At 37.5% G+C, this 25,346-nt stretch overlaps 1 protein-coding gene across 2 annotated transcripts in view; it reads left to right on the top strand.

The window, feature by feature from the left end:
* Window positions 1-25,346, top strand: part of ROCK1 (Rho associated coiled-coil containing protein kinase 1) — an 83,303-nt gene that overhangs the window by 12,097 nt on the left and 45,860 nt on the right. For both annotated transcript variants that reach the window (XM_021386114.1, XM_021386115.1), the window contains exons 2-5: window positions 16,762-16,843; window positions 20,134-20,234; window positions 21,092-21,229; window positions 22,453-22,628. In XM_021386114.1, coding sequence (XP_021241789.1) covers window positions 16,762-16,843; window positions 20,134-20,234; window positions 21,092-21,229; window positions 22,453-22,628 — 497 coding nt within the window. The remainder of the gene's footprint in view (window positions 1-16,761; window positions 16,844-20,133; window positions 20,235-21,091; window positions 21,230-22,452; window positions 22,629-25,346) is intronic.

The raw sequence follows: 25,346 nt of genomic DNA, 5'->3' as shown, positions 1-25,346 counted from the left end.
ACATGTCTTCAGGTTTTCAAAACAAAGCTTTTTATCCTTTTTAATGCAATATATACGAAAAAAATATTTTAATCAGTAGTTTGGGCTTGAGATGTAATCAGAGATGTCAGAATAAAAGAAAATGAGGAGTATTGCAGTGCTGCAGTCATACTGCTTCAGTTCTGAGACTGCAACTGTAATTGACTCCTGTGTAAATTTCTGCCTTCTGATACAGTGCAGGTGAACTGTTACCATCAGGGAAGACTCTGGATGGCTGTGTTGTTCTTAAATTCACCTTCCCATTTGGGCATGGCAATCGCTTCCTTAAGCACATGGCAAGGAGTGGTGTCAGACCTACTAAGTTCACCTTCATAGAAATAAAAGTTCTTGCTAAGTTCATGGGAAATAGGAGAACCATAAATTCCAGGGAAAAAGAGGAATTTTTTTTTAAAATACTCTTTTTCATTGCAGTTTACAAACACGTTACAGGAATAAATGAAAAGATTAATTAGAACTTTGTATTTGCAGGTTGGGAAGTATTTTTTTTTTTCCCCTAGATTTCTGATCACAGTTCCCCTGGGAAGAGAAACTTGATTTTTTAATTTAAAATTTGACCAGGATAGGCAGCTGAAGGTTTTCCCTTCAGATCAGGCTGTCTTGTGAGAGGCTGGCTAGTTTTGGCTAGTACCAAAAGAGATGAAATATGTCTTGTCTTGCTGAGGTTAAATCACAAAGAAAACTTGCTTGCCAGTTGTGTTGCGTTACTCGTATTTTCTGAGATGGGTGTGTGTTAGAAACAAGCTGGTAAAATGGTAAGCCTTCTTCTGCAAGGAGAGTTAAATCTTTACATATAATTTAAAAAATTAGTCTTATGAAGTGGTGAGTTAGGAAGAGTGGGGGTGGGGAAGTGAAACGTGACTGGCAGTTTCTGAAGAATTACTTTCAGAAGTCCTCTGATGTCTTCACAGTATATTTAACTGTTTTCTCAAAGAACTTGAAATCAACATAACCTTTTTCGTAACCGTGTTAAATGACACTCTTCTTTTATAAGTAACTTGCAACTTTGTCTAACTAAATTGTGAGCTTTAGCTCAATCTCCTTTGGTCTTGGTTGCCTTGGAATTGCATCATGATAAACCATAAATGGTTTTTAGGTATAATGAAGTACAGTTTTTTCCATCCTGGTGTTCTAGAAACAAGCTATTTTATTAGTTAACCCTCTTTTCTTCCTCTAGAAAAAAACTCTAATACATATAAGCCAAAAGAGCTCCTGCTTCAGTTGGGCAAGATGCTTATGTCCTCTGCTCTACAAAACATTACTTCTGGAATTGCAGAGTTTCTTAATGTGGAAAGGAGATGGGTTATCAAGATATGATATTCTTCAACTAGAAATCATATTTTGATAAGAGAAGGGGAAAATAATTGGGTAGGTGACAAACTCATTTAGGCAAAATGGACATTACTGATAATTCTTAGGCTTTCAAGTTAACGTAATTCTTCTCCTCTTGCAGCAGGCATATTTGCCTACTGTACATTTCCTCATTCTTACTGGTTTTGAAAAAATAACTGCCTATTCATTTGGCTTTGAGATTGTGCAAAGTCAGTCATTCCACTTCACTACTTTGAGTAGCAATCAAATGTCAAGCCTAACAAGCCAAAAGTTGAAATCAAAGCTGGAGTGCCATATTATCCTTTCTTTTTTTTATCCTCCTACTTAGTAAATGAAGGATCAGCCAGTGGAGAGCATTGTTGCAATATCAGACTCTGCTTTTGTCTTTGTGCTTTCACCTTGTGTTCTGCAGTTAGGAATAATCAGTTTTCACTAACAGAGGTGGTGGTAAGGGGTGAGAACAAAATAAAATACCCTTTGTTTAGAAAGAAACCTTGTCCATAAGATGCAAATATGAATACAACGTTTGGACATCAGGCAGAGAAATTAGGAAGATAATTAGAGTCATTTGGTTGGCCTGTGGTGACTTAAGTCAGGGTTTTCTGGTTTCTTTGGGCTTTTAGTGAGACACTGTTTCGTTTCTATGTCATGCTTCTAAATTAAGGAAGTACTAATTTTTCCCAGCTGTAGGTTTGATGGTGCAGGGGCAAGCTATTGGTTGTGCTCTTAAAAGAGGCAGGGGAATTACACTGTTAGTACCGTGGTATGTTTGAAAAATAGACATCAAGTTTCAAGCACCCATGTCAAAGAAAAAAGAAATCTGGAAACTTTTTAAACAGATTCACACCTTGCTTTTGATTTATGACATACTAATGAGGATGCAGTATTAAACTTCACCGTTTCACTCGTGAAGTTTTAACTAATTTGAAGCCACTGCTTTTAGATGTAGTATTTTGAGTTAGCATTGCTTCCTTCAGTTAGCCCAGATAAATAGGGAAAGCTAATTAATTTGAATGTGATTGTGACTGCCAGCCATTGCTTTAAGTAAAGAAAACCGGTATTTTTATGTGCTAATGTATATTATACATGAGCTTAAAATTTCTTTTGCAGCATTATTATAAAAGCTCATGATGCCTTAAGGTTTTTGCTAGCATGGAAACTTTCATAGCCTGGCTGACACTGGACTCAAACTTCGCAAAGGTTGTGGTAGGGATTTATTGTATTTTCTGGGAAGGGAAATTGGAGACACTAAGCAAGAGCTTCAAGAAATGTGATACTTTCTATGGAAAAAGTTCAGTACCACTTGTCTGAGTTGGGTGGTGTGCCTGACACTGTTAAAATGAAGTTGTATGCATTTTCATCTGCTGTTAAACTGATAAACCATAGCATCCTGTGCTCAGTTGGTAATGCTCAGTAGTACAGTGGGAGGCCGTTCCTGTTTGCTATGGTTACCAGCAGTGTAATCCCTCACTGGAGGAGGTGGGTAAGGATCAGTGAAATGTATTATTCACCTGAGTAGTTGCTGAGGGTTGTAATAAATGCTGTAATAAGTAAAATTCATTCTTTTTCTGAAAGCATACCTCTTAGCATCATATTTTGAGTGCATAGTGTTTTTCTGCCTTAACCGAGGTCGTCTGCAGTTACTGCTTGACTTCTTCTTTACTTTTTAAGGTGTAATTCACAGGTTTCCAGGAAAGTCTTTCTGTGGAAAGCTTCATTAATCACTTGAGATGTTTAAATGCAAACTGACTTAAAAATGTTTGGTATGTTTTTGATTAGCTTTTCTGTATCTACATGATGGGAGGCCGTGCATTTTCTTTTAAAATAACAATAACAAAAAAATCCTGCAAATTCAATTGAATCTTCAGAATGCTTTTTAGGAGTCTTAGTTCTCAATGCTGTGAAATTGGAATTTCCTACTTGAGATTTTGTTGGAAACATTCCTGTCATAGTTCCTTCTCTATACTGTGACGCCGTCCACAAAATTGCAAACTTGATGCAGATAATTCCTTCTGCCAATGTGTAGTTGGTTTAATTTTGAAGAGGCATCAAATGCACTGTTTTAAAAAATGTCAAGCTTTAGGGAAAACATGCATACAGCGTTTTCACTGTTTGGTCTTCCCTTTCTCTTGATGCTTTTAACCACAGCTAGGAAAAAAGTTCTTGAATATCAGCGTGACAGTCTGTTCTCAGCAGTGCTAGTTGGTCTGTGTAGTTGCTGTGTGTCTGTGTATCATTGTTTGAGGCAGCAGCAGAGTGCAGGATATAATACGCTCATCAGCACCATTTTCATATCATTCATCTTACAACATCAGATTGGGTCAATGGGCGGAAAAAAAACCCAAACAACTCGCTGTCCCCCCCCCCCCCCCAACAAACTTAATAACAAAAAAACCACCAAAACTTAAGGAAAACAGTTGATAAATCTAGTGGCACGAATGAATGGAGGAAACTAAACCGCAGAATGCTTACACTACAAATCTAGTTCCTAAATGAATAAAAAGATGAACTGCTGCAACTATTAAGATGAAAAACGTTTAAGGAAATACCTAACTGGCAACTGTAAATTGAAATTCTCTGAATTCACAAATAAAATGTAAGAGAAAGGTCCTGTAGAGTTAGCTGTTTTCTTTGTTACGTTTAATGCATTTCAATGAAGATTGTCTGGAAGGACATTCCAAAGACTTCAACCAGCAAGTTCAGATTTTCCATTTGGGTTGGGAAGGGAACTCTCCTAAGCTGGAGAAGTCAGCAAACTGATAAGGAGCTAGCAGGATTTCTTACATTCTCAGTAGTTTTATCTCATGATGGCTTTCTTCCATCGGATAGATGACTTTAGGTGAGAAGTTGCTCAATTGGTATAGGACTTTCCAAATTAAGAATTACCGTAGAGCAAAGTTTTCAGTAACTAGGTTGTAATCCTCTTCCTTTTTTAAGCATGGTAATAATATAAATAATTAGGATCATGACTTAAGTACACATATCAAAACCAGATTAGTTTCAAGTATAATTTTTCCCAGCAGATCTTTATTCTTGAAGATCTGAGAGGTTCACTTTGTAAAAATTTTGTTGTTGCTATCGGATGTTATGGATCTGGAGCATCAAGAGTGAGGCCAACACAGTCTTGCTGCAACAGCTTCTTGAGTCTCTATTATAAATCAGTGCCTAACATTGCTACTGCCCTTGTGCTACACCTAGTCACTGTAGTATTTAGATGCATGCTTTTTAAAATGTACCTTTTATATGTACTTTATATATACATATTTATTTTTCAGGGAACAGTATCATGATTAGCAACAAAGTATACTCATTGGAAAGTGCATATCAAATTCCAGCTAGTACTGGAATGACTGCTGTCAATGTTGTTAGTGTCTTTGGCATTTTGACTATTAAAAATCACATGTCTCTGACACATTCACATTATTGAAAGATATTTGGAACCAGAGTGAGTCACTGTGGGATCTTAAGAAGACTGTTTTCAGTTGTTAAGATTAACCTTTATGTGAAGAAACAGCATGTGAGAATTGGAAACTATTCCACTCAGCTCTTTTTCTAGTCTCTTCCTCTTGTCTTCTGGGCAACAGTGAACTTTTCTTTCGGTTTTTCAGAAGTTACCTAATTTACAGATGGGTTTGGTTTGACTCTTTATTCTATCTATCTATATCTGTCCTTCCTATCTATATCTTGGAGAAGAGAACGCTCCAGGGAGACCTCATTGTGGCCTTCCAATACTTGAAAGGAGCATATAAACAGGAAGGGGAACAATTGTTTACAAGGGTGGATAGTGATAGGACAAGGGGGGAATGGTTTTAGACTGAGACAGGGGAGATGTAGGTTAGATATTAGGAGGAAGTTTTTCACACAGGGTGGTGACGCACTGGAACAGGTTGCCCAAGGAGGTTGTGGATGCCCCATCCCTGGAGGCATTCAAGGCCAGGCTGAACGTGGCTCTGGGCAGCCTGGTCTAGTGGTTGGTGACCCTGCACTCAGCAGGGGAGTTGAAACTCGATGATCTTTGAGGTTCTTTTCAACCCAGACCACTCTATGATTTATGTTAATTTTCTGGCATTCTCTTATTTCCTTACAGCAATATGTTCAAATGAGTTATAGTCAGGGGTGTCATAAGTGATGTAGTCATTTTTGAACCTGCATTTTCTTTTAAGATTCATTTAAAAACCAATTTTTTATAAACTGGACTAAGTGTTATCTTCCAGGATGTAGCTGGAGTAGGAGGTTTTTCAGTGAAGTAAGATTAACTTTGACAAGTGAGGTTTGTCCTGCCATAGTTTCATAGGTTGAGAGGGAGATGAAATCATAAATAAGAAAAAAAAAAAAGATCAGTTCACATGCTTGTGTACATTATGTCCAAGTTGGAAGGAGCAAGGGAGGAAGCTCTAAAAATTTGAATGCAATGTGAATGAAAATTATACGTCAGGTTTTTTGGGGTGTTTTTAAGTGCTGTTTGGAATGTGTGTATGTCTGCGTGTATGTGCACATTTTCAGACCTTTCCTAAAGCTTGAGTGGTAATTCTTGTTTGTTTTTTTTTCCCCTCTTCTAAACTGAATTGCTTAGTTGCATTTCAGAATCTAGTTAACTTTGAATGACAGTTACTTCTATGCCAGTGCATTTTGTTTGAATACCACAGAAGATTTAACTGTGTTCTTAATTTCCACTTAAGTCTATGGATTCTGAGGTTAGGTAATTACGTTCAATTATAAAATGGCCATGGCTGACAACAAGCATCTGCTTCTAAAATGACTGTGTACATGTACGTGTTTTCATGTAGTTGTTCAGAAATTGGCTTTGCAGGCCAGCAGGGACTTCTGCCAAGAGAAGTGGATGAGGCCTGAGGGAAAGTTAATTCTGAATTCAAGGAGATACTGCTCAGGTAATGATGTTCTATTATAATGATATCACTTGTTGATATTTCCTAGTACTCGGGAAATCGGGAACCTGCTTTGCTTGGTGTCCTATGAAAGTGCAGATTCTACATGAATCAGAAGGAGCTGATACTACCTGAACTGGCTGGATGTGGCTTTTGAATTGCTGCTTCCAGCCAGTAGATAACGCAGTGCCCCCTTTCATGTAGATAGTCAAGCGAGTAGTACGTTTTTCATTGCCTTTTCTGAACTGGCTGCTGGATAAGAGCTTTTGTAAGACAATGTGTAGGAAAGAAATCATCTAGCAGTTTGACACAAGTCAAACATAGCCTCTCAGTTAGCTTTTATTTTGTTTGTTTGTTTAGAAAACGTGCTTTCGTCAGTTTTGCTCTGTGCTTAATGAGAAACTAAATGACAGCTACTCCAAACAGACTGTGAGATGGAGGAGCAGAAAACGTAATGTTAGTGTGCCCTGATGTATTTCATGACAGGCTTATATGGTGTGACTCAAGTATGGTCTGTCCTCATCTCCTGTTGAGATTAACATAATCAGCCCAAGCTCAGCCTCGCTCCCTTGTAAGGACAGGCAGGAGAGACTTTGACAAGATTCCATGGTAGTGGCAGTGGTCCAGGCAGCCCTGGCTCTCTCTCCTCTTGGGCTAAGATTTGTTTTCTAAACCTAAAAGAAAATCATGCCTTTGGAGGATATATATCAATCTGTTGCATCCTCTTGGCAGGGGGAGTGCTTTTCCCAAGTTTTGAAGTGCTCTGTATGTGTGGGGAGAGTAGTGCTAAGGAGGAGTTGATGATGTATCTAGTCTATGATATCAGTGCATCTGGAGAAACATGTTAGAAGAGCTGTTTTTCATCTGTTTCTTAGAATTTTAGTATTTTATTTCCCTCCAATAGCAGTGCTTAAACTTGGTGTAAATACCCTACATAGTAACAGTTGGATACCAGTATCTTACAATGTTTTGCTGTCTGTCTCATGGTTGAGCAACCGTGCTGAAATGTCTCTCTGGCTTGAGCAACTGTACTGGAAATTTTGGGACACGCTTTCTTTCTTGATATATGAAGCTTGGCTTTAGTTCTCCTGAGCATGAATCTCAAGGTTTGAAAGGAGTGTAGAAAAACTTATTTACAAGTCCCTAAACAAACTTGCAAACCTAATATGTCAAGACCCTTTTCTTGTAGCTATATTCATCATGGAAAAAAGTGAATATAGAAAAATGTTGGTTTTATGTATGCATAAATCTTCTGTTTTTACTGAAGCTGCAGTTTTTCTACCTAATTGATAGGTGAAAAAAAAGCCCATGGGCTTTGCAAGTGTTTGCATTATAAAACTGTGTAATGATGCACAAATTCTTGAGTAGTGCTCAGTTCTTGTTTAGTTGCATATTTCAAATATCTGGTTGACGTACGGTTGCTTGTGATGGAATGTTTACTGCAGAAACGGAGCTAGAGCTCTGACAAGGGTCGCACAGCAGCAGAAGGTTCCTAAAGTTGGTGCTTTTAGGGAGTTGTGCTCAACTTTCTACATTTTTGCAGTCCACGGGTTGTGTGTGACAGTAAAGGACGCCATATAGTTTTACAAATTGCTATTTCAGTTTCTAGAAAGTATTTTTAGCATAATTCTCTCATTACCGTCATTTTCAGACTTCTGTCATGGCTACTTTTCACCTCTATTTGGAAAACTGTTTTGACTTACAGAGTTTTAGGAAAGAATTTTTGTAAAATGCTGAGCTAAAAGATCTGGGGTTGTTTTGCATGTTAAATACCTCTTACATGTGTTACATTTCTTCTTACGGACATGTTGGTACCCTGCTAGCTCTCACATTGTCCAGCTGGCTGAAGTTAGCTTCTGAAGGCTGGCTTCATGGATACTAGCCTGGAAAAAGCTTGGAGAGGCAAACTGTGGTTTCCTAAGCAACAGATGCAGAGCGGGATGTTTGCACTGTTTCATAGTAGAGTTGTACAGTTGCTTTCCTTTGACTGAAGTCTTTTGTTACCTTTGGACTTCTGAACTGATACTGGCAGTTTATCCTTCCGTATCTAATTTGTCAGTCATCCTTACTGTTCTGTTGAAGGACAGTTGTGCACCACTGTTTCTATCTGCAACGTTAATTTTTATCCATCCTACTTTTGCTTTCTAGTGAGTGTTTCTTAGACTGTTGACCTTGTTACCGGTAACTGTGCGTGTGTTCAAATGGACTGTTCAAGCAGAAGCAGTAGATTTGAGTGCTGCGTGTGGATAAGTGTCCTCTGAAGATAACTAACAATACTCTAGGCATCTCAACTTTTGCTGATGTAATTTGCATGTGAGATTTAGCTCCATCCCCCCACCCCAAGTTACTTTACATTTGAGATGTGGGAACAGGGCTTGCGGTATATTTTCAGCAAACATGCTAACTTGCGTAACTCAAAAGGATGTGAGGTCACTTCCCCCTCAAGGTATTTCTGTGGCTAGCGTTGCCCTGGTGTGGTCTCAGGGAGCTCTGGACCTGTGAGGCACTTCCATTGCCAAGTGCTGGAGCTGCTGCACAGTACTGCTTCCATGGTAGTGTGAATGCCAGTCAGTCCTTTAACTATAATGTGCTTTAAGTATATTAGTGTTCATCACTTTTAATGTAATTTTATTGGAAAGGGCAGTTTTAAGAAGCTCTACTACTTATGCTTTATTTAATCCTAGTGTGAGTTCAAATATAGCTTGAAAAATCATATAAACCTAGTGTATGCCAGCTCTTTTTATTTTCTACACACTGAGATGTCAAGAAACCAATGTAGCCCTCCAGGTAGTTACACAGCTGTTTTCTTCTGTGCGTAAGGTGTCCTTTTGATGATAGAACATACCGTGCTTGGTGTTGAAGCTTCGTAGATTGTAAAAGAGCATATCACAGCGTATCAACTCATGCAGATGAACTTCTTTAAGGGAAATCAGCTACAACTATCTAGAGATCTGTCTTGTTACAAAATGAAATAATATAATTTGACTTTATAGCCATCAGTTTTTACTGCTTTTACTCATCTCCCTGATCTGCTTCCAAACACAAGTTGTACCTATTTCTGCATAAACTTTACTGAAATATGTTCCTGGTGATATTTTGGTTTATTTATATTCTTCACCTTCACTGAAAACACTGTTCTCTGGTTTTATAGCTGTTCTTAAAGATATAATATCACATGGAATTAATTTAGGTGATATACTGAAGTAGTAAAATACCAGCGTACTAAAATTAAGCTTGGATTTAATAAATATTAACCGCACTATAATTCCCTAGTGTAGTGAAATTAGCATTGTAATAGTGTTAGAGGTTGGCAGGGGCCAACAAAACCTCTGAGATGTGTAGAACCCAAAATATGTCTGAAATGGAAAGATTCCAAAGTACTGCATGCTTTTGAAAGAGCAATACAACTTCTGTCTGCCCGTCTGTAGACTTTTGACAAAGATTTTCTTCTGTATGAATATGGGTGCTAACAAGACTGTTGCAAATTAAGTACATGTATTTACATATAACTATGCAGAGTTGTGATAGAGGTGAAACTTGCAACTTCATATGGAAAAAATCTTTAAAATACTGTAATGAAAACAATGACTATTATTGCTTTCAATACCCTTGACTTGAGGTTTCAAGATCTTACTACTGAGATTTTAAATCTTCACTCCTTACTGATTGTGAGACTGTCTTTAACTTAGGTTTGTGAAAGCTCTGTGAATGTTAAAAGACACAAAGAAGTAATGAGCTCTGTAGTATTGTAGATGCCAGCAACAAGAAAGTGCCATGAATCAAGTGCCTTGTACTCAGGCTCATGTCAGTTTGTATACTTTGCCTAGGCTAACAATGTAATGAAAATTCTTAAGTGAAGTGTCTTAACTCTGTGTACATTCACTTGTCTACTTTAAAGATGAAGCACTAAATTGCAGTCTTGTATTCTCTGGGCAGCAACATAAATGAATGTGATTTACTTAAAACTGTATAATCTTTTACGTACCTAATTAGGGATGGGTAAATGTAGTCCTATTGGCATGAAAGTTGGCTTTCAAAGAATATTCGTGTCTGAAACTAGTAGGTTATATAGGTCAATAGGAAAAATATACTAAAAAAATAGCGGAGAGGAAATAATGCTGGGCAAGAGAGGGAAGCTGTGTGTCTTTCCTTACCAATGGAGTTGGCAGTGGATTTTTCACAAAACGGTAAGGGAGCTCAAAGATGGCTCCAAGGCTTTCTCTTAAGAGCTGAAGAAACAGCAAGCATGCAGAGGTAAGCCTTGTAACGGGGTCTGCCTGCTTACAGTGGGGCATTAAGGATGTTTTTGACAAGGTAACTCATTCCTATACTACTTTCATGCAAAGCAAAAGCATAGCTGTAGCCTTGAAAAAACAGGGAAATTTCTGTATTACGGATAAAATGGGATCATTTAGGTTGAAAGAGGCCTCTGCGTCTTCTCTAGTCCGGCCTCCCTTCTCCAGCGGAGTCAACTGGAGCAGGCTGCCCAGGATCCTGCCCGGTTAGGTTTTCAGGATCTCTGGAGGTATTGGGCAACCTGTTCCAGTATTTGACCACGCTTACAGGTGTGTTCTTTAATTATGAATTTTTCTTGTTTTCAGATGAAATCTCATGTTTTAATTTCTGTTGCCTCCTGCCCTATCTGTAGACACCGCTGTTGGTCTTTCTCTTTTTCATCCCCTTCTGTTTCATACACATGGATAAGATCTTCCATGAGCCTTTATTTCCCTGGCCCTCAATCTCAGCCTCTCATGAGGGGAGTTGGACTAGATGGCCTTCGGAGATCTCTTCCAACTCAGAGTATTCTATGATTCTGTGCTAGCCCCTTAATCATCTGTATGGCCTTTGGCTGGATTTGCTCTCTCTGGGGGGCCCCGGAACTGGATCCAGCAGTGAAGGTGCAGCCTCACCAGAGCTGAGTGGCAGGCAGGGGTCACCTCTCCTGTCCCAGTGGCGAAGCTCTACCTGTCACAGCGCAGGGTGCTCATGGCTGCCTTTGCTGGTCAGCGCTCAGCATGTTCCCGGTGGCAGGAGTTTCCTCCCCAGGTGTGGGACTTAGCATTTGCCTGTGCTGAAGTTCACAAGACTCTGCCACTTTATCCAGCCTTGCCAGCTCCCTTTAACGATACAAAGATCTAATGATGCAGTTCAAAGTAACATACTTTTTTCTTTCCCTGTGGAGTCAATACTTTTCATTCAAGTTTGCATATAGGATATAAAAACTAACTTCTCATACTGCTGTCTCTGTTGATAATTCAGCACAGATGATGTATGTATGACAGGACATTGTGACAAGTTATGATGGACCCATGAGGATAAAGTTCAGTCAGATTTGTTGGTTTAAAGTATGGGAGGAAGCTCTAGTACTATAGAAATAAACAGGAAAATAGTTACAATGCAGGGAACTAAAATATGGATGGTGAGAGTTGTTTGCTCTTAAGACTTACTGTGCTCTCTCCAAAAAAGGAAAAGTAGCAAAGACTCTAAATTTGGGTAACTGCCAGTCAGCCCAAGGAATGCGACTTTTGTGTGCTGATAACACTCGCTAGGTTTCTTAGTTGTCTGAATGATAGATAAACAGTAAAATTAACAATTGTCTCCGTAGCCGTGCTCCATCTGGGTTTAGTATGTTTTTTTATCATATGCTTCCATTAGGTACATTGTAATGAAATGTGTATGGAGTTAAATAATAATAAAAAAATAGAAATATCCTGTGACTGTACCCTGATAACGTAGGTCATGTATGTTTGACTCGATATCACTTCAATCTCGTGATAATATATTTTGCCACATTGGAGTTGCTTGATAGAGTTTATTTTGAATTATTTTAACACTAAATTTTGCTATAAAATTTGCATTAAAGTTCATTTCTTACCTCTGAATAAAAACAGTATTACATATATTGTAATGAGTTTTGGGAATAAGGAGTATATTTACAGAATGAGACAGTCTACTGCAGTCATGGTAGGAGTGATAGCTTGATACTTTGGGAAGAGGTCAAAACTTTGTGAGTACGGCAGTACCAGCTGATGTGGAACTGCTGAAGTCACACTGCAGAAAACAAACACATTTTTAAGGAATCTTAATGAAAAGAGATTCATAACACATTAATGTAACAGCCTATGAAATTCAGAGCTAATAAAATATGTAATTAAATATGTATGCTAATGATACATGTTATTGTTTTCTGTGTGTATATAGAAAAACTGAAGGGGAAGTAGAGAAATCTGTCTGCGTGCCTCTTAATGAAAATGCTTACAGGATTTTCCATACAGGATTTTTCACACTGGAGTCCTTCCCTACAGTGTTCTAGAAAAGATTTTTGTACAAATTGACAAAAAAATAGGAAGATTACTGAGACTGGTTAATATTTATCCATCCTTTTTTCTTTTTCTTTTTTTTTTGCTTGATGGTAACTCATTAAGGCATGGAGTGTGTGTGTGTAACCTTTCTTTTTTTCTGCATTGCTACTTAAAACTGTTTTGACAGCAGTAAGGAAGATGTTAAACGTATAACATCTTTTCTTCTTTCCTTGAAGAGAAAAACGGGGCAGGGAATGCAGGAGCACCCAGCACCAGCAGCCAAACAAGTGAGCCCATGCATGTTAAGATGGGGAAGACCTTAACTCCTATTTGTGGAAGAAAGTCATATTTTGCAAACCTAGCATAGGTCCTTGAGGTAATTACTGAGCGTGAGGAAAACAAAAAGCATTTGATAAAGCTCTTCATTTCAGCTTTTTATCAAAAATAAGTTGCTCTCGGATGGTGTTGTTTGTAGATGAGTGAATAAAGTAAGAGTTGACGATCAGCTCACTCAAAACTGAGAGACTGGTAATGAAGTTTAACAGGCTTGTGGTATTTCTCAGAAACAAGTGATCTAAAGTGGTGAATAATGAGGGGATTTTATGCTAAAAGGGTAGTGAAAATTTAAAGCAGAACAGAAAAAAATCAGTATTTGTTGGTGCCTGGGTGCTTAAAAGTAGTAGGTAAAATTCAGCATGGGAGGATAAACTCTGATCTTTGTTGAGTGTTGAACTAGATTTGGCTTAAAGTACCTAGTTGTGTGTAAGAATCAACGCAGTGCACAGTGACAGTCAAAACTACTCAATTCAGTTATTAACTTAACGAAGAGCAGAAACAGGAGATACTGTGCTGTAGGTTATGTTTTGGAGTGAACACAACTGAAATGCTGCTTGCAGTTTTCCCTCTAGTTCAAAAAGTATAAAGGAGAATGTAAAAACAAAGCACTGGGTGACAGTGGGATTTGAAATACATTTCATGCAAGGGTAATTGGAAAAGAAAAGGCCAAAGGAGAAATGATGGAAGTGTGTAAAATTGTCACAGAGCAGCTGGATAGCCATCATTAGTTCTGTGGCTGAGGCGCGGCGAGCTGAAAATGAGGTATACTTCCACATAGCCCCTGGGCTGTGGAGTTGTTTGTGATGCTGTAACTACAAAACACTTTGACAAGTAGAGCAAATGAGGGAAAATTACTGAAGAAAATTGTAGTGCGCTGTTAAATACAGCTATGCAGTTTCTGACATATACCAAAGCAGCATGGCCGTATGCTGGACTTGTTGATGTACTCTATCCTAGACATCCTTATGCTCCTCTTTGGAGACAGCATGTGAGTCCAGAGCGGCCTTCTATTTCACTCTCTTAGAGCTTAGCATTAGTTAAAATACCTCTAAGCTAGAAGTGTTGGTAAAATGGTCTGGCTGTGCTGTGTTTAAAGATATATTGAAGCCAGGTTTTTCCCATTTATGTGGTTTCAATGTCATGAAAACATCTCGTTTATTTTAGTAAACAGTGTCTGATTACTGTAATTGAAGAGGAGGAGATATGGCTCCCATAGGTCTTGAAGGAAAGATATTCCTTCCTGTCTGTATCAGGCAGGGGTCAGGTGGCACATTGAGCAAGATGGAAACAAGAGAGCCAAGTTCTCTTTGCAGTTATCAGCAATAATGGTTGTTTCTCCTTTCACTTGACCTTGTTTCTCCTAACTGTTATCACTAAAGCTCTGTCATGTATTCCTATCTCTGTGACCTGTGCCACTTTTGTTGGGCATTGCCTTCTTGCTGTGTGCTCCTCCCTTTTCCTTCTCCAGCTATTGCGCTTGAAATAGCTGTTTCTTCTCAGGATATTGTAGCAAAGGGGAGGTTATTGTTGAAGAGACTGTTGCGAGTAAGAAGCTGCTAGTCTGCAGCACCCGTGGATGTCCTTTGTGCGATTTTGAAGTGTGATTTGATGTGAACGTGAGACCATCAAGTAGTTAGAATTTGTCTTGCGGAGTTTATTTTTCTTAAGTGTCTTACTTGAGAGAGTTCACATCGAAGATCTGAAAGGGAGTATTTCTGTGGTTTGCTCTGAGTTAAGCAGTTCTGAAAACTTGCTTTGTCTTGTTAAATGTGAATTTCTCCTCTCTTGTCTTGGCTTTAGAGCTTTATTAAAAGGCACACACACACCTGACAGATTAAGAAGTTGTGATGCTTTCGATACTTAGTGATTTTTTTCTGGGTAAAGTTATATTTTAATTTAGAATGAAAAAATCATGATTCAAATTAAGATTGATGTTAAAAATGTGTAAATACTTCCGTTAGTCTTAGCTCTTGTAGTCAATTTTTAAAGTTTTCCTGCCCCAGTAGGAAAAAAATGAAGTGCACTGACACAGGGTTTCTCTCCTGAAACTACCAAAAAGGTGAAATTCTCTGGTGGTTTTTCTGGGTATTTACTGTGTATCTTTGGAAAAGACATCTTGTAGTAGGATACAAAGTATTTCTCACCAAGTTGCATTTGATATAGCGCTATTTCCCAATCTGGTTGGAGTCCAAGTTGTTATCGACCTTCTACTCTCTTGTTTATATTTCTGATCCATTACTATGTCTTTGTTGTTGTTTGTTTTCCTTTGTCATCAGTATACGTTCAAAATGATGGGCCTTTAATATGCTCAAGATGCAAAAGCTGACTTTAAGTGCTGTGAAAATATTGTGATACTTTCCTTTAGTATCGTTTTCATTGTGATGCTTCTTAGAGTTCCAGCTAAGCCACTCTGTGGAAGCTAACTTAAACTAGCGATGTTTTAATGAAATGAAAATGAATAGCATCCAGCCTTTAAAGTAGTTCTGATTAGCCTTGTATTTTTACTTCCTAACCCATGGTTTTGAATTCTATCATGATTTTACTGCTTGTTCTCATTGCATCTGAGATATTTCTATCTCACAAAGTTTAAAGTGAGGGCTGCAAGCCTACAAATAGTTTAGATATTGATAGTACTTGGTTTGCATAGCTTATAAACTCTCGTAGACCGAGGGGAATAAACAGGTTGGAATTTAATGTGAGGGATCAAGGGCAATTTTTTAATGCAGATCAAATATGTTCTTCTAATATATATTCCTGTAAAGTAAGCTTTCAGAAAGCTTGTACTGTAGCATTTCTTCAAGCAGAGTTACCTGAGGGATGTAGCAGTTAGGACTGATGGATCAACTTTCCGTCATATATTGCATAACTTCATAAAAGTAAACAACAGTCAAACCCAGGTCTGGTCAGATCTGAACTGATCAAGAAGTCTGTTCTGCTACCTCACTCCAGCAGGTCAGAAGTAGGTGGTGTGGACACATCGGTGGGGGTAGGACGAGTAAGTAGCAGTATTTTCCTGGCATGATTTGCTGGCACCCAGCGGTTTGTATTCCAGGGCTTTCCTATCCATCTGCCTAGCTGTCACTGGATCGTTTACTTGCTGACAAGCGCTATTTGCATAATTCACAAGGACCCCCAGAATACTTGATTGTTTTTCATTAGATGCTGTATCTGTGGTTTTCAGCCAATACATTTTGTTTAGTTTTCCTCTGAGGAGATGTAAACCACCAAAGCGTAATACATGCCTGTTGTAAAGTGAAGGCCATAAACTTTCTCTTAAAGTTTATGGCACTTAACAAGACCTTAAAAATATGGTTTTTTTTTCTTGGGGTCGTTGTTGTTCATAGAAATGTATTCGGTGAAAAATCAGTGAAATTACCTTTGTTCACAAAACTAAGTTTATTATTATCTTCATTGCCGTGATTAAAAAAAAAGGGGGTGTGGTGGGGGGCTTGATTCTTGGAATTAACCTTTCTGCCCATTGCCATTCAATGATCAGGTGCCTACTGCGTGGTATGTTGCGACTTCTTCTTAACATTAATTAAGTTCATCAGAACTGTTATTTAAGGTTCTCATGTTTAGAAAAAATAATAGTATTAATGTAAATGTGGAGCTAATGAAGATAACTAATTCATAGAAGTGTATTTGTGTAGAGATGGACAAAGATTGAGTTTCAAAATGTCCAGTGGAAGAGGAGTGACAGCTGTTTCGCCTGTCCCTTAGAGATATGCAATTGCTAATTGAATCATCAAGTAAATGTGAATAATTTTTGTTTGCATGGAAAATCGATAAAGACACCGTTTCTATCTCTCTGCCTAGCAGAATGTGTATTTTCCCAAGCATTTAATTTTGCTTTTATTGCTTTTCTGCAGGATGGATTAGATGCTTTGGTATATGACTTGGATTTTCCTGCCTTACGAAAAAACAAAAACATTGATAACTTCTTAAACAGGTGTAAGTATTTAATGTTGTGGTTACTAACTAACTGGGACTAGAAATACTGACTAAAATAAAATAATTTGTTGCTGCATTTTGAAAGGTCATTAGGGATTTTGGGTGCAAGCTGTTTAAGAGTCATATTTGTGTATTTACCAGTCAGTGCTGACGCAGTTACTGGTAGAAATCTAATCCCCAGCAAATGAACATTCAAGTTTGCTAATGTAAGTGAGGTTGTTTGCAGCGTCACAGATCCTTTAAAGAGAAAGGCCTGTCTCTTTGTTCTTGGCAACCGTTTGGATTCCTGTAGCTTGCTGTGTAATGTCATGTACTAATGTATTTAAAGCAGTTAACAGTAAAATGACGTAACGTGTGCAGTGTCAAGAAATCGTTAAAGTGTTCACTGACAGACTGGAGCATGTGTTTTGTATTACGAAAGGTCTCTCTTCTGTATCCAGTGAGAGCCCTATACCGTATAGCTGCTGTATTTACATATTCAGGCAGTTTTTAATTATTTTTTTTATATATACACAATTACTAGGTCACCGTGGCAGCTTCCTTGATTTTTAAAGAAATCAACAGGTACAAAATAATCTGATGGAAAAGAATGAAAAGAATATGGAAAGAAAAAATGATGAACATTATTTTTATTTTTTCTGATTTTGCAACTGGAAGATATCACTGCCCAGTTTCACTTTCTTGTTAGTTCTGTTCCCTGCTGCTTTTTGGAAAGAATTTCAAAATTTGCATTCCTTCAGGCTAATTTTACTCTTCAAGCACAACTCATTTTAAAATTAGGGAGTCAATATATTTTCATCATATCGCTCTCTATTTTTCTACAACTAGATCTCCTTATCAGTAATAACGTTCTTAATGAATAATGTTGATGCTGTCGATAGAAGTAAGTTGTGTGCTTTTCATATTTAAAAGCAAAATAAACAAAACCAAAGCAAAGCATCATTTATGAGCAAAGTCTTTTCCAGATTACCAAACGGACAAATTCTGGAAACGATGACAGGGGTGTTTGCTGATTCTAGACTTACAGCTGCCTGTGAATAGAATGGGCAAACCTTAGAATTAAATTAACTTTGATTAGATTTTTACAAGCTTAAACATTGTAATTAAATGTTGTAATAAATGGCTGTTGTGGCAAATACAAAGTGATTTCATTAAAATAACCTAATTTTTGTCTTTGCTTCATTGAAATTGGTTTAAGTCACAATAATGAATTGGTGGATTTCATTTTATTCCCTGTCTGTGCCATTGTAAGCCCACTAGATGTGGTCGGTGGCTCAGCGTGCATGTAAGCTGGTCGCTGGAGTGCCTAATATCTAATGTTAAACTTCTCACAGTTCAAGCTGTGTTTGAGTTCGTACACATTGTTATACACACATTTTGTATACTCAGTTATTTGCAGAGAAGGTGTGGTGAAACTGCTGGTGAAAGAAGAAGTTGCATTAGGCAAAGGAAATGCTTATTTCAAAACAATGTGAATGTAATTTTTAAGAATAGTGAAGTTGTCAGTAAGTTTCAGAAGACTTCATCACTTTAGCATGAGTGAAGGAAAGGAAAATGTTTGCTCATCGTCTGAGTATCTTGTAGGTGTAAATTATTCTGTATAAAATGTAACCTGAAGGAGTTTAAAGGTAGAGAACGGACCAAATTATTTCAGCTTCAGACTGCTTTTAGAGATGCAATTTTGCTGTCTTTGCTGAAATATGAAAACAAGCTGTGGGCCTATGAGCAGTGACCTGAGAGGGAATGGTGAAATCGAGTTTGTCTCAAACTTCAGAGTTAAATAAATAAACAAACTTCTTTATGTAACCTAAAACATATGGGAACGTTTTACTGATTAATAGAAAACCATTTACAAATATCTTTTTTCAGTATTAGCTGTCCGAACAGTTCACATTGTTATTGTACAATTTCAGAATGATCTTTTACATTACAAATAAAATCAGACCTTGCTTTATTTTATGGAGGACTTGCTGTGAGGAGAAGGTTAGGCAGTAAGTTAACAGTAATTGGAAGATCATTGTCATGGACTGGATGATCTTGGAGGTCTTTTCCAACCTCAGTGATTCTTTGATTCTATGAGAATTGCTGCGTTTCGATTCCCTGCAGTCCTACCCATCTGCTGCTATAGGCCAGTTTTTGCAATGGGCAAATAAGGCAATGCATTTTATTTTAAATCACTGAATATTTTGATCCTTTTGTGAAATACTCTGTCAGAATTTACAGTTTGACCTAGTTTGTTGAAATCAGCTAGTAGCATGTTGCATTGTAAAGGGATGGTTCCGCGTTAGTGGTGTGACAGAGTATTTATTCAACCAAAACTGTATTTGTTCCTGTAGTATAATAAAATCCTAATGAGTTTTAATTGCACACATGCCACTTTTGTTTTAGATAAGGGCTAGTGTATGCTGCAATTGAATGGTAGTTTTCTTTTGTCTGCCAAGTCTTTTTTTAACATGAACTATTGAATTGACATTTCTCCTTTCTCTTCCCTTTCGAAAGTTTGCCATTAGGCCTAGAATATTATTTTTGAAAATAAAATACTGTTGTATAACTTGTTTTATTAGAAGTATTTTGGTAGCTCTTCCATCTTTTTAGAAATACTGAAACTTGAAGCTTTTCCATGTAATCTCATGCCAGCATTGACCCACATGGATTAAAATAGACCGTTTTAATCTTTGACCAAATTTGGAATTAGAATATCTGCCCACTGGGAGTTGGTAAATTATTGGAGTTTATAGAATGGCAGGTTTATATAAATAATTACGATGATTCCCACTGCGCGTTTTAAATTAAAATCTACTTTTTACAGTAAAAGGAATAATGAAAGTGCAGAATACTGAAAGCTTTTTTTAAAAAGTAGTTTAAGTGTCTCTTATGTATACTTAATAACATTTTCTCAAACGTATTGCATAGTTATCCAGAAATAGTCTTTTAAGATCTGCTTACAAGTGAGATCATACTGGATATGAAATTTTTGCACAGCTTTTTCTTTTTTTTTTTTTAAGGTAATTATTTAGAGAAATTATTTAGAAAAAAAATGCCAAGTGAAGATGTCCAGTAACTTGATTGTACAGTCGTTCTTGTATTATGTTTATGTCGGGTTTGGTTACTACAGTAATGAGCGTGAGGTCACGGATTCTGCAGGGAAGTTTCCAATAGGGAAGTAGGTTAAAAACCAGATGCCCTCTTTAAGGAGTTTATCTTCAAATAATGTTGAAAAATTAAAATAAGAGATGAATGAGTTGAATCAATTTGATGTACATATGAAACGTGAATCTTCTTTCATGCAGATAAAGACACAGTAAATAAAATGAGAGATCTGCGCATGAAAGCTGAAGATTATGAAGTGGTGAAGGTGATTGGCAGAGGGGCATTTGGGGAGGTTCAGTTGGTAAGTTCTGTCTCTGTCTGTTTGAACGTCTTCTGTAGCATTTGCTGATGTGTCTCTTTCCGAATACAGTGTTCAGAAGACGAAGTCTTACGTATTATGTATATATGTTATGTTATATATTATATATTACATATCTGCATTATACAGTATAGAATATGCACTACATATTATGTATTGTATGTGGAAATTTATTTCTTTTTATCCCTTGGAAATGTTTTTGAGAATTTCTGTACTCTCAATCTGCACCTGTTTTGCACTGTAAGTCATACTTCTATTGAAATGAAGTGGAATATATACTACTCGTAATCTGCAAAATCAACCTTTGCTGCTGTATTTATGGACACTCAAACAGTTCTTCAGGACTTGAAGAACTTTGGCAGTTCAGAGCCTACACTGGAGTTTTGTGGACGTTTCTCACAGATGAAAGGAGATGTGTACTGTTGATGATACATGAGCAACTAGACTTGTTCGTGCTGCATTACTAAACTGAGAATTGGTGGGAGAAGCTACACATAAGAAGCAATCTTAGATGTTTGCTAATGATCTCTAGAAAATGCTTACAGCCTTAATAGTATTTAAAAGGTGCCTTCAGCTGTCCGTTTAGAGGTATTCACCTGCAAGTCATAAAATGATCATTATGCCTATGGATGCCGTTGGATAGTTCTAGCAAGTATTTTAAGAGCAATGTCAGAAAATCTCATTATTTTGTAGTTTTGTAATATGTAATTCTGTAAAAGCGTGAAGAGTCTTGTGAAACTTAGTAAATAGAATGAAGCAGGAAAAATGTATTAAGTTATGTTCTTCCCATATTAACGTGGGAAACTAATGTATTTTGTATGTAACTCTTGTCATTATAGGTAAGGCATAAATCGTCAAGAAGAGTGTATGCTATGAAACTTCTGAGCAAATTTGAGATGATAAAAAGATCAGATTCTGCGTTCTTCTGGGAAGAAAGGGATATTATGGCTTTTGCTAATAGTCCCTGGGTTGTTCAGGTATAGTGAGATTCCTTTAAAAAATATTACCGATGTAGAACAGTTCCATCGTAATGCTGCATGAGTTGTATTTTCATGGTTTAGCTTTTTCAATTCCCTTTTTCGTTACATTGATCTCTTGGAGATATACATGACTTAAAACAGGAATGCTATTTGCAACAAGTAGCTTACATTGTGCTTGCTTCAGAACTGTTTTGCCTTAACAATTGCAAGATAAGCTATTCTGTTTATTATTAGAAACTGGTGACCCTGCTCCATAGCAATTCTTTGAAGCAGCCCATGTAACAGAAATATGCTTAAGATGTAGCTTCTGCATATTCCAATTTTTGTATGTATTTGACTACAAATTATGCCTGCTCTGGTTATGTTTTCCTCATTTCAGTGTTATTACAATTCTTGGAGAGGCATTGCTGCCTTTGAAGTTCATATGGAGGATGCCTGAAGCTATCATCATACGTTTGTGTGCACATGTTAACACATTCATTTAAACTGTTCTTACCCTTAAGCATGTAAATTCTTTTGTTAAGTTAGAATTAAACAAAATCATTCAAGAGTGACCTAATAATCGTGAAAGTTTTACCGCAGTCAATCAAGTAACTATGTCACTGTCTGTCTGGGAGTGGTTGTCCAACAGTATGCTTTATGATTTTATAAAATGCTTAAGAAATCATCCTTAAAAAAAATCCTTAAAAAACTAATTGTGTTGAACAGAGCATTGACTACTGTAAGGGAAATACTACTTTTTTTTTAGTTGTTTTAAATTTAGCTTCACTTTCTAAACAATTGATACACTGACAATGGTATAATAAATATTTAGTGGTAACACAAATAGAATCAGGCAGATGCTTGCAGTACAGTAGTTTCATGTTTACATATTTGTCAGTTGTCATTCCAGGGAGTAAGGAAGCATTATGTCCTATTATGCAATGAACTCTCTTTGAAATTATCTCAGTATTTATTGCACCAAATTGTAATCTGGAAGCAGAACTTTACTGCTAATGTACTAATATTAAAAAAAATGGAAAATCTGGCAGAAACCAACTTGAGATTAAGTCCTTTTTAGAAGGTCTACTGGATGATGCAAAGCTGCTGCGGTAGTTGTAGCAGTTCTGTTACTTTGTAAGTCAGGTGGCACAGGAATTCCATGGTTTTCCAACATGCAAAAGATGAGAGATATCTGGAATGTTCTGTGACTTGTTCTTTTGTTTGTTTTCTTTTTACAGTTATTTTACGCATTCCAAGATGATCGTTACCTTTACATGGTCATGGAGTACATGCCTGGTGGAGACCTTGTGAATTTAATGAGTAACTACGACGTTCCTGAGAAATGGGCAAGATTTTATACTGCTGAAGTTGTTCTTGCATTAGATGCAATTCACTCAATGGGCTTTATACACAGGTGAAAAATAAGGAAGTATTGATTCATAGTGTTTTAATTCTGTCAGAATTTGATTGTTTAAGGTAGTTTAAAAAATGCTAACGTTCCTTCTTCTCTATTGTTTCAATGTTATTCCATATTACAACTTCGAAAAATTCTTGCCATCAGAAATTACAGATCTGAGGTGATAAAATAAAATTTTTCAGTTTCTCAGTTTGGAGAATAATAAAATTGTCTCACTTTACCAAGAGATGCAGACCTGAAGTGACACGAGTAAGTTGACCCCAAATTAATTCATTTAACTTGATTAGAAAAAGTTGTTTTGAGAATTTTTTTAGCAGTACTATACACTATTAGTAATTATTAACTCTCAGCTCTGCATTTAGAACCTCACCTGGCATCAGTGACCCATTCATTAAACAAGAATGTGAACAAGATAAGGAAAATCTCCCAGCCACCTGTTTTCTTGTCAGAGGCAAGACGGAAAACAGAGTAAAAAGGACTTAGCTTGGTTTCATATTATCTTCTTATCCTTAAGTGTAGTCACTTGTCAGATAGGTTGAGATGTTTTCTGCTGATATTTGAACTTTTGTCTTTTTATCTTTTAACTATATTAACTAGAAGCAGAAGAACAAATTTATCATCTGAAAATATGGGAACAGTTTGAGAAAGACGTGGTATATAATCTCAATTTGGGCTTTGGTGATATCAGTGTTATCACTGAAGTTTTTACGAAAAAAGCAATGCAGAAAACTGTTAATCCATTGCTTGAACAGGATCTAGATACGTCATTAATGATGTAACTATACTACATTTAATGAATGAGTTGTCTAGCGGAACCATTTGTGCATGTGTATTGTAATCTTTAGAAAGCGGACAATTGAAGCTGCCAGCAGCACTGCAAATCTTTTCCTGAAGTTTTAGAATATTTTGAGGCTGACAGATTTTTTTTTGAATTTGAGGAGTGAAGGGAAACTGATGAAAATGTGGGCCGACTGCTTAATGGATTGGAGATGTAGAGACAAAGGATGTGGAAAGGGCTGAGGCTGCTACCTTTACCTCACCCTTCATTTATACGGTCTGCTCTCAGGCCTCCTGGGTCCCTGTGCCTAGTGGCACAGTTTGGGGGACTGAAGCATTACTGTGGCAGAGGAGGATCAAGCTGGGTCCCTCTTAAGCAATTTGGGCATATACAAGTTGCAGGCCAGTAGGATGCACCAAAATTTATGAAGAAGGTGGTCAGTATCACGATACTGCTGTCTGGAGTCTGTCATTGGAGAGGAGAGGAGGAGAGGATCAGGGAAGTGCAGGCTGATCAGCCCAGTAGCAGTCTCTGGGAATAGTATGGAGTATGTTTTCAGGAAACAGCTTTCCAAGCATGTAGACAAGAAGGTGACTGGGAACAGCCTGCATTAATTTACCAAGGGTAAAGAATGCCTGTCTAACCTGAAGGCTTTCGATGTAGCTGGAACAGAGAGATAGCAGGAATAGGAATACTAAAATATGAGTGGAAAACTGGCCTCAAAGGGTTATGCTCAGTAGAATGAAGTCCAGCCAGTTGCTAGGGATTTCTCAGAAGGTTGATGAGGTCAGCACTGTTTCTATTCACAACATGAGTAATGTTCTGATGAGACAGAATGCACCAGTCTTCAGCTGCCCAGTGGGACTCTTATAGAAGGTAAAGCCAGACTTGAAGTTGCACAGTGAAAGGGTTAGAGGCAGTGATGACAGAAGTTGCAGCAAGGGTAACAGAGTGCTGGCACAGGTTGCCCAGAGGCTGTGAAATCTCTTCCTTAGAGATCTTCAGAAGCCTCCTGGGCACCCTGTTCCGGGTGTTCCTGCTGGAACCAGGGTAGGGCCAGAGGGCCCTGCCAAACTCAGCCATTCTGTGATTCTGTGAATATCCAGTTACTTGTTAAGAAATATTTTGAGTATGGCTGAACAATGGAAGAGAGTTCTTGAGAGTTTGTGAAATCCCCATCCTTGAAAAAATTCAAAACTTGACTGGGTTCAACCCTGAGGAACCTGAATGTGACTTTGAAGTTTAATCTGATTTCCTTAGTTGTGCTTTAATCAGGCAGTTGGCCTAAGCGTCTTACAAAAACTCCTCCCAACTAAAATTATTCTGTGTATACTGATACATTTCCACTGCGTGCCCTGAGGTGAGGTAATGCTAGAGCTTCATTTCACAGTAGTGGCCTGAGTTCTTCCTTTGAAGTCCCAGAAATGTACTTTCTTCTGAAACTCATTTTATATTTTTGATCGTTGCTTCTTACTTTTATTCTGCTACAGTATATTTAATATCATTAACTTTGAACTTCACCAGTTAGCTTATGGAAGCTTCCTTTCTTTACGGGAATTGCTGTGTGGAAAAGGGCACACAACAACACTCCTTTTGAGCCGTAGAAAAATATTTTGTTCACATTTATATATTTCAGAAAATGACATGCACTTGTTCCCTGAAAATAGAAGTGATGCAGGAGGAAAAAAAAGAGAGGTGTTTTCAAGGTCTGCTTGAGATGATTAGCTGGAAATCAAGATGGATTCTTTTTATGTGGCTGAACTGGATCTTAATGGAGATGGGCTTAAACCACTGAGTGATTTTTTTTTTGTTATTTTTTATTTTATTTTGGAACAAGAGTAACATTCAGATTTGTTAAATTCAGTGACTTGAGACTGCTTTCCTACATTCATTACCACTTTTTAAAATCTTGTCGTTCCACAGTCAGCATGTAGTTC

The sequence above is a fragment of the Numida meleagris genome, chromosome 2 (genome assembly GCF_002078875.1).
Source record: "Numida meleagris isolate 19003 breed g44 Domestic line chromosome 2, NumMel1.0, whole genome shotgun sequence".
Classification (NCBI taxonomy): Eukaryota; Metazoa; Chordata; class Aves; order Galliformes; family Numididae; genus Numida; species Numida meleagris.
This window is presented reverse-complemented; position numbering and strand designations above follow the sequence as displayed.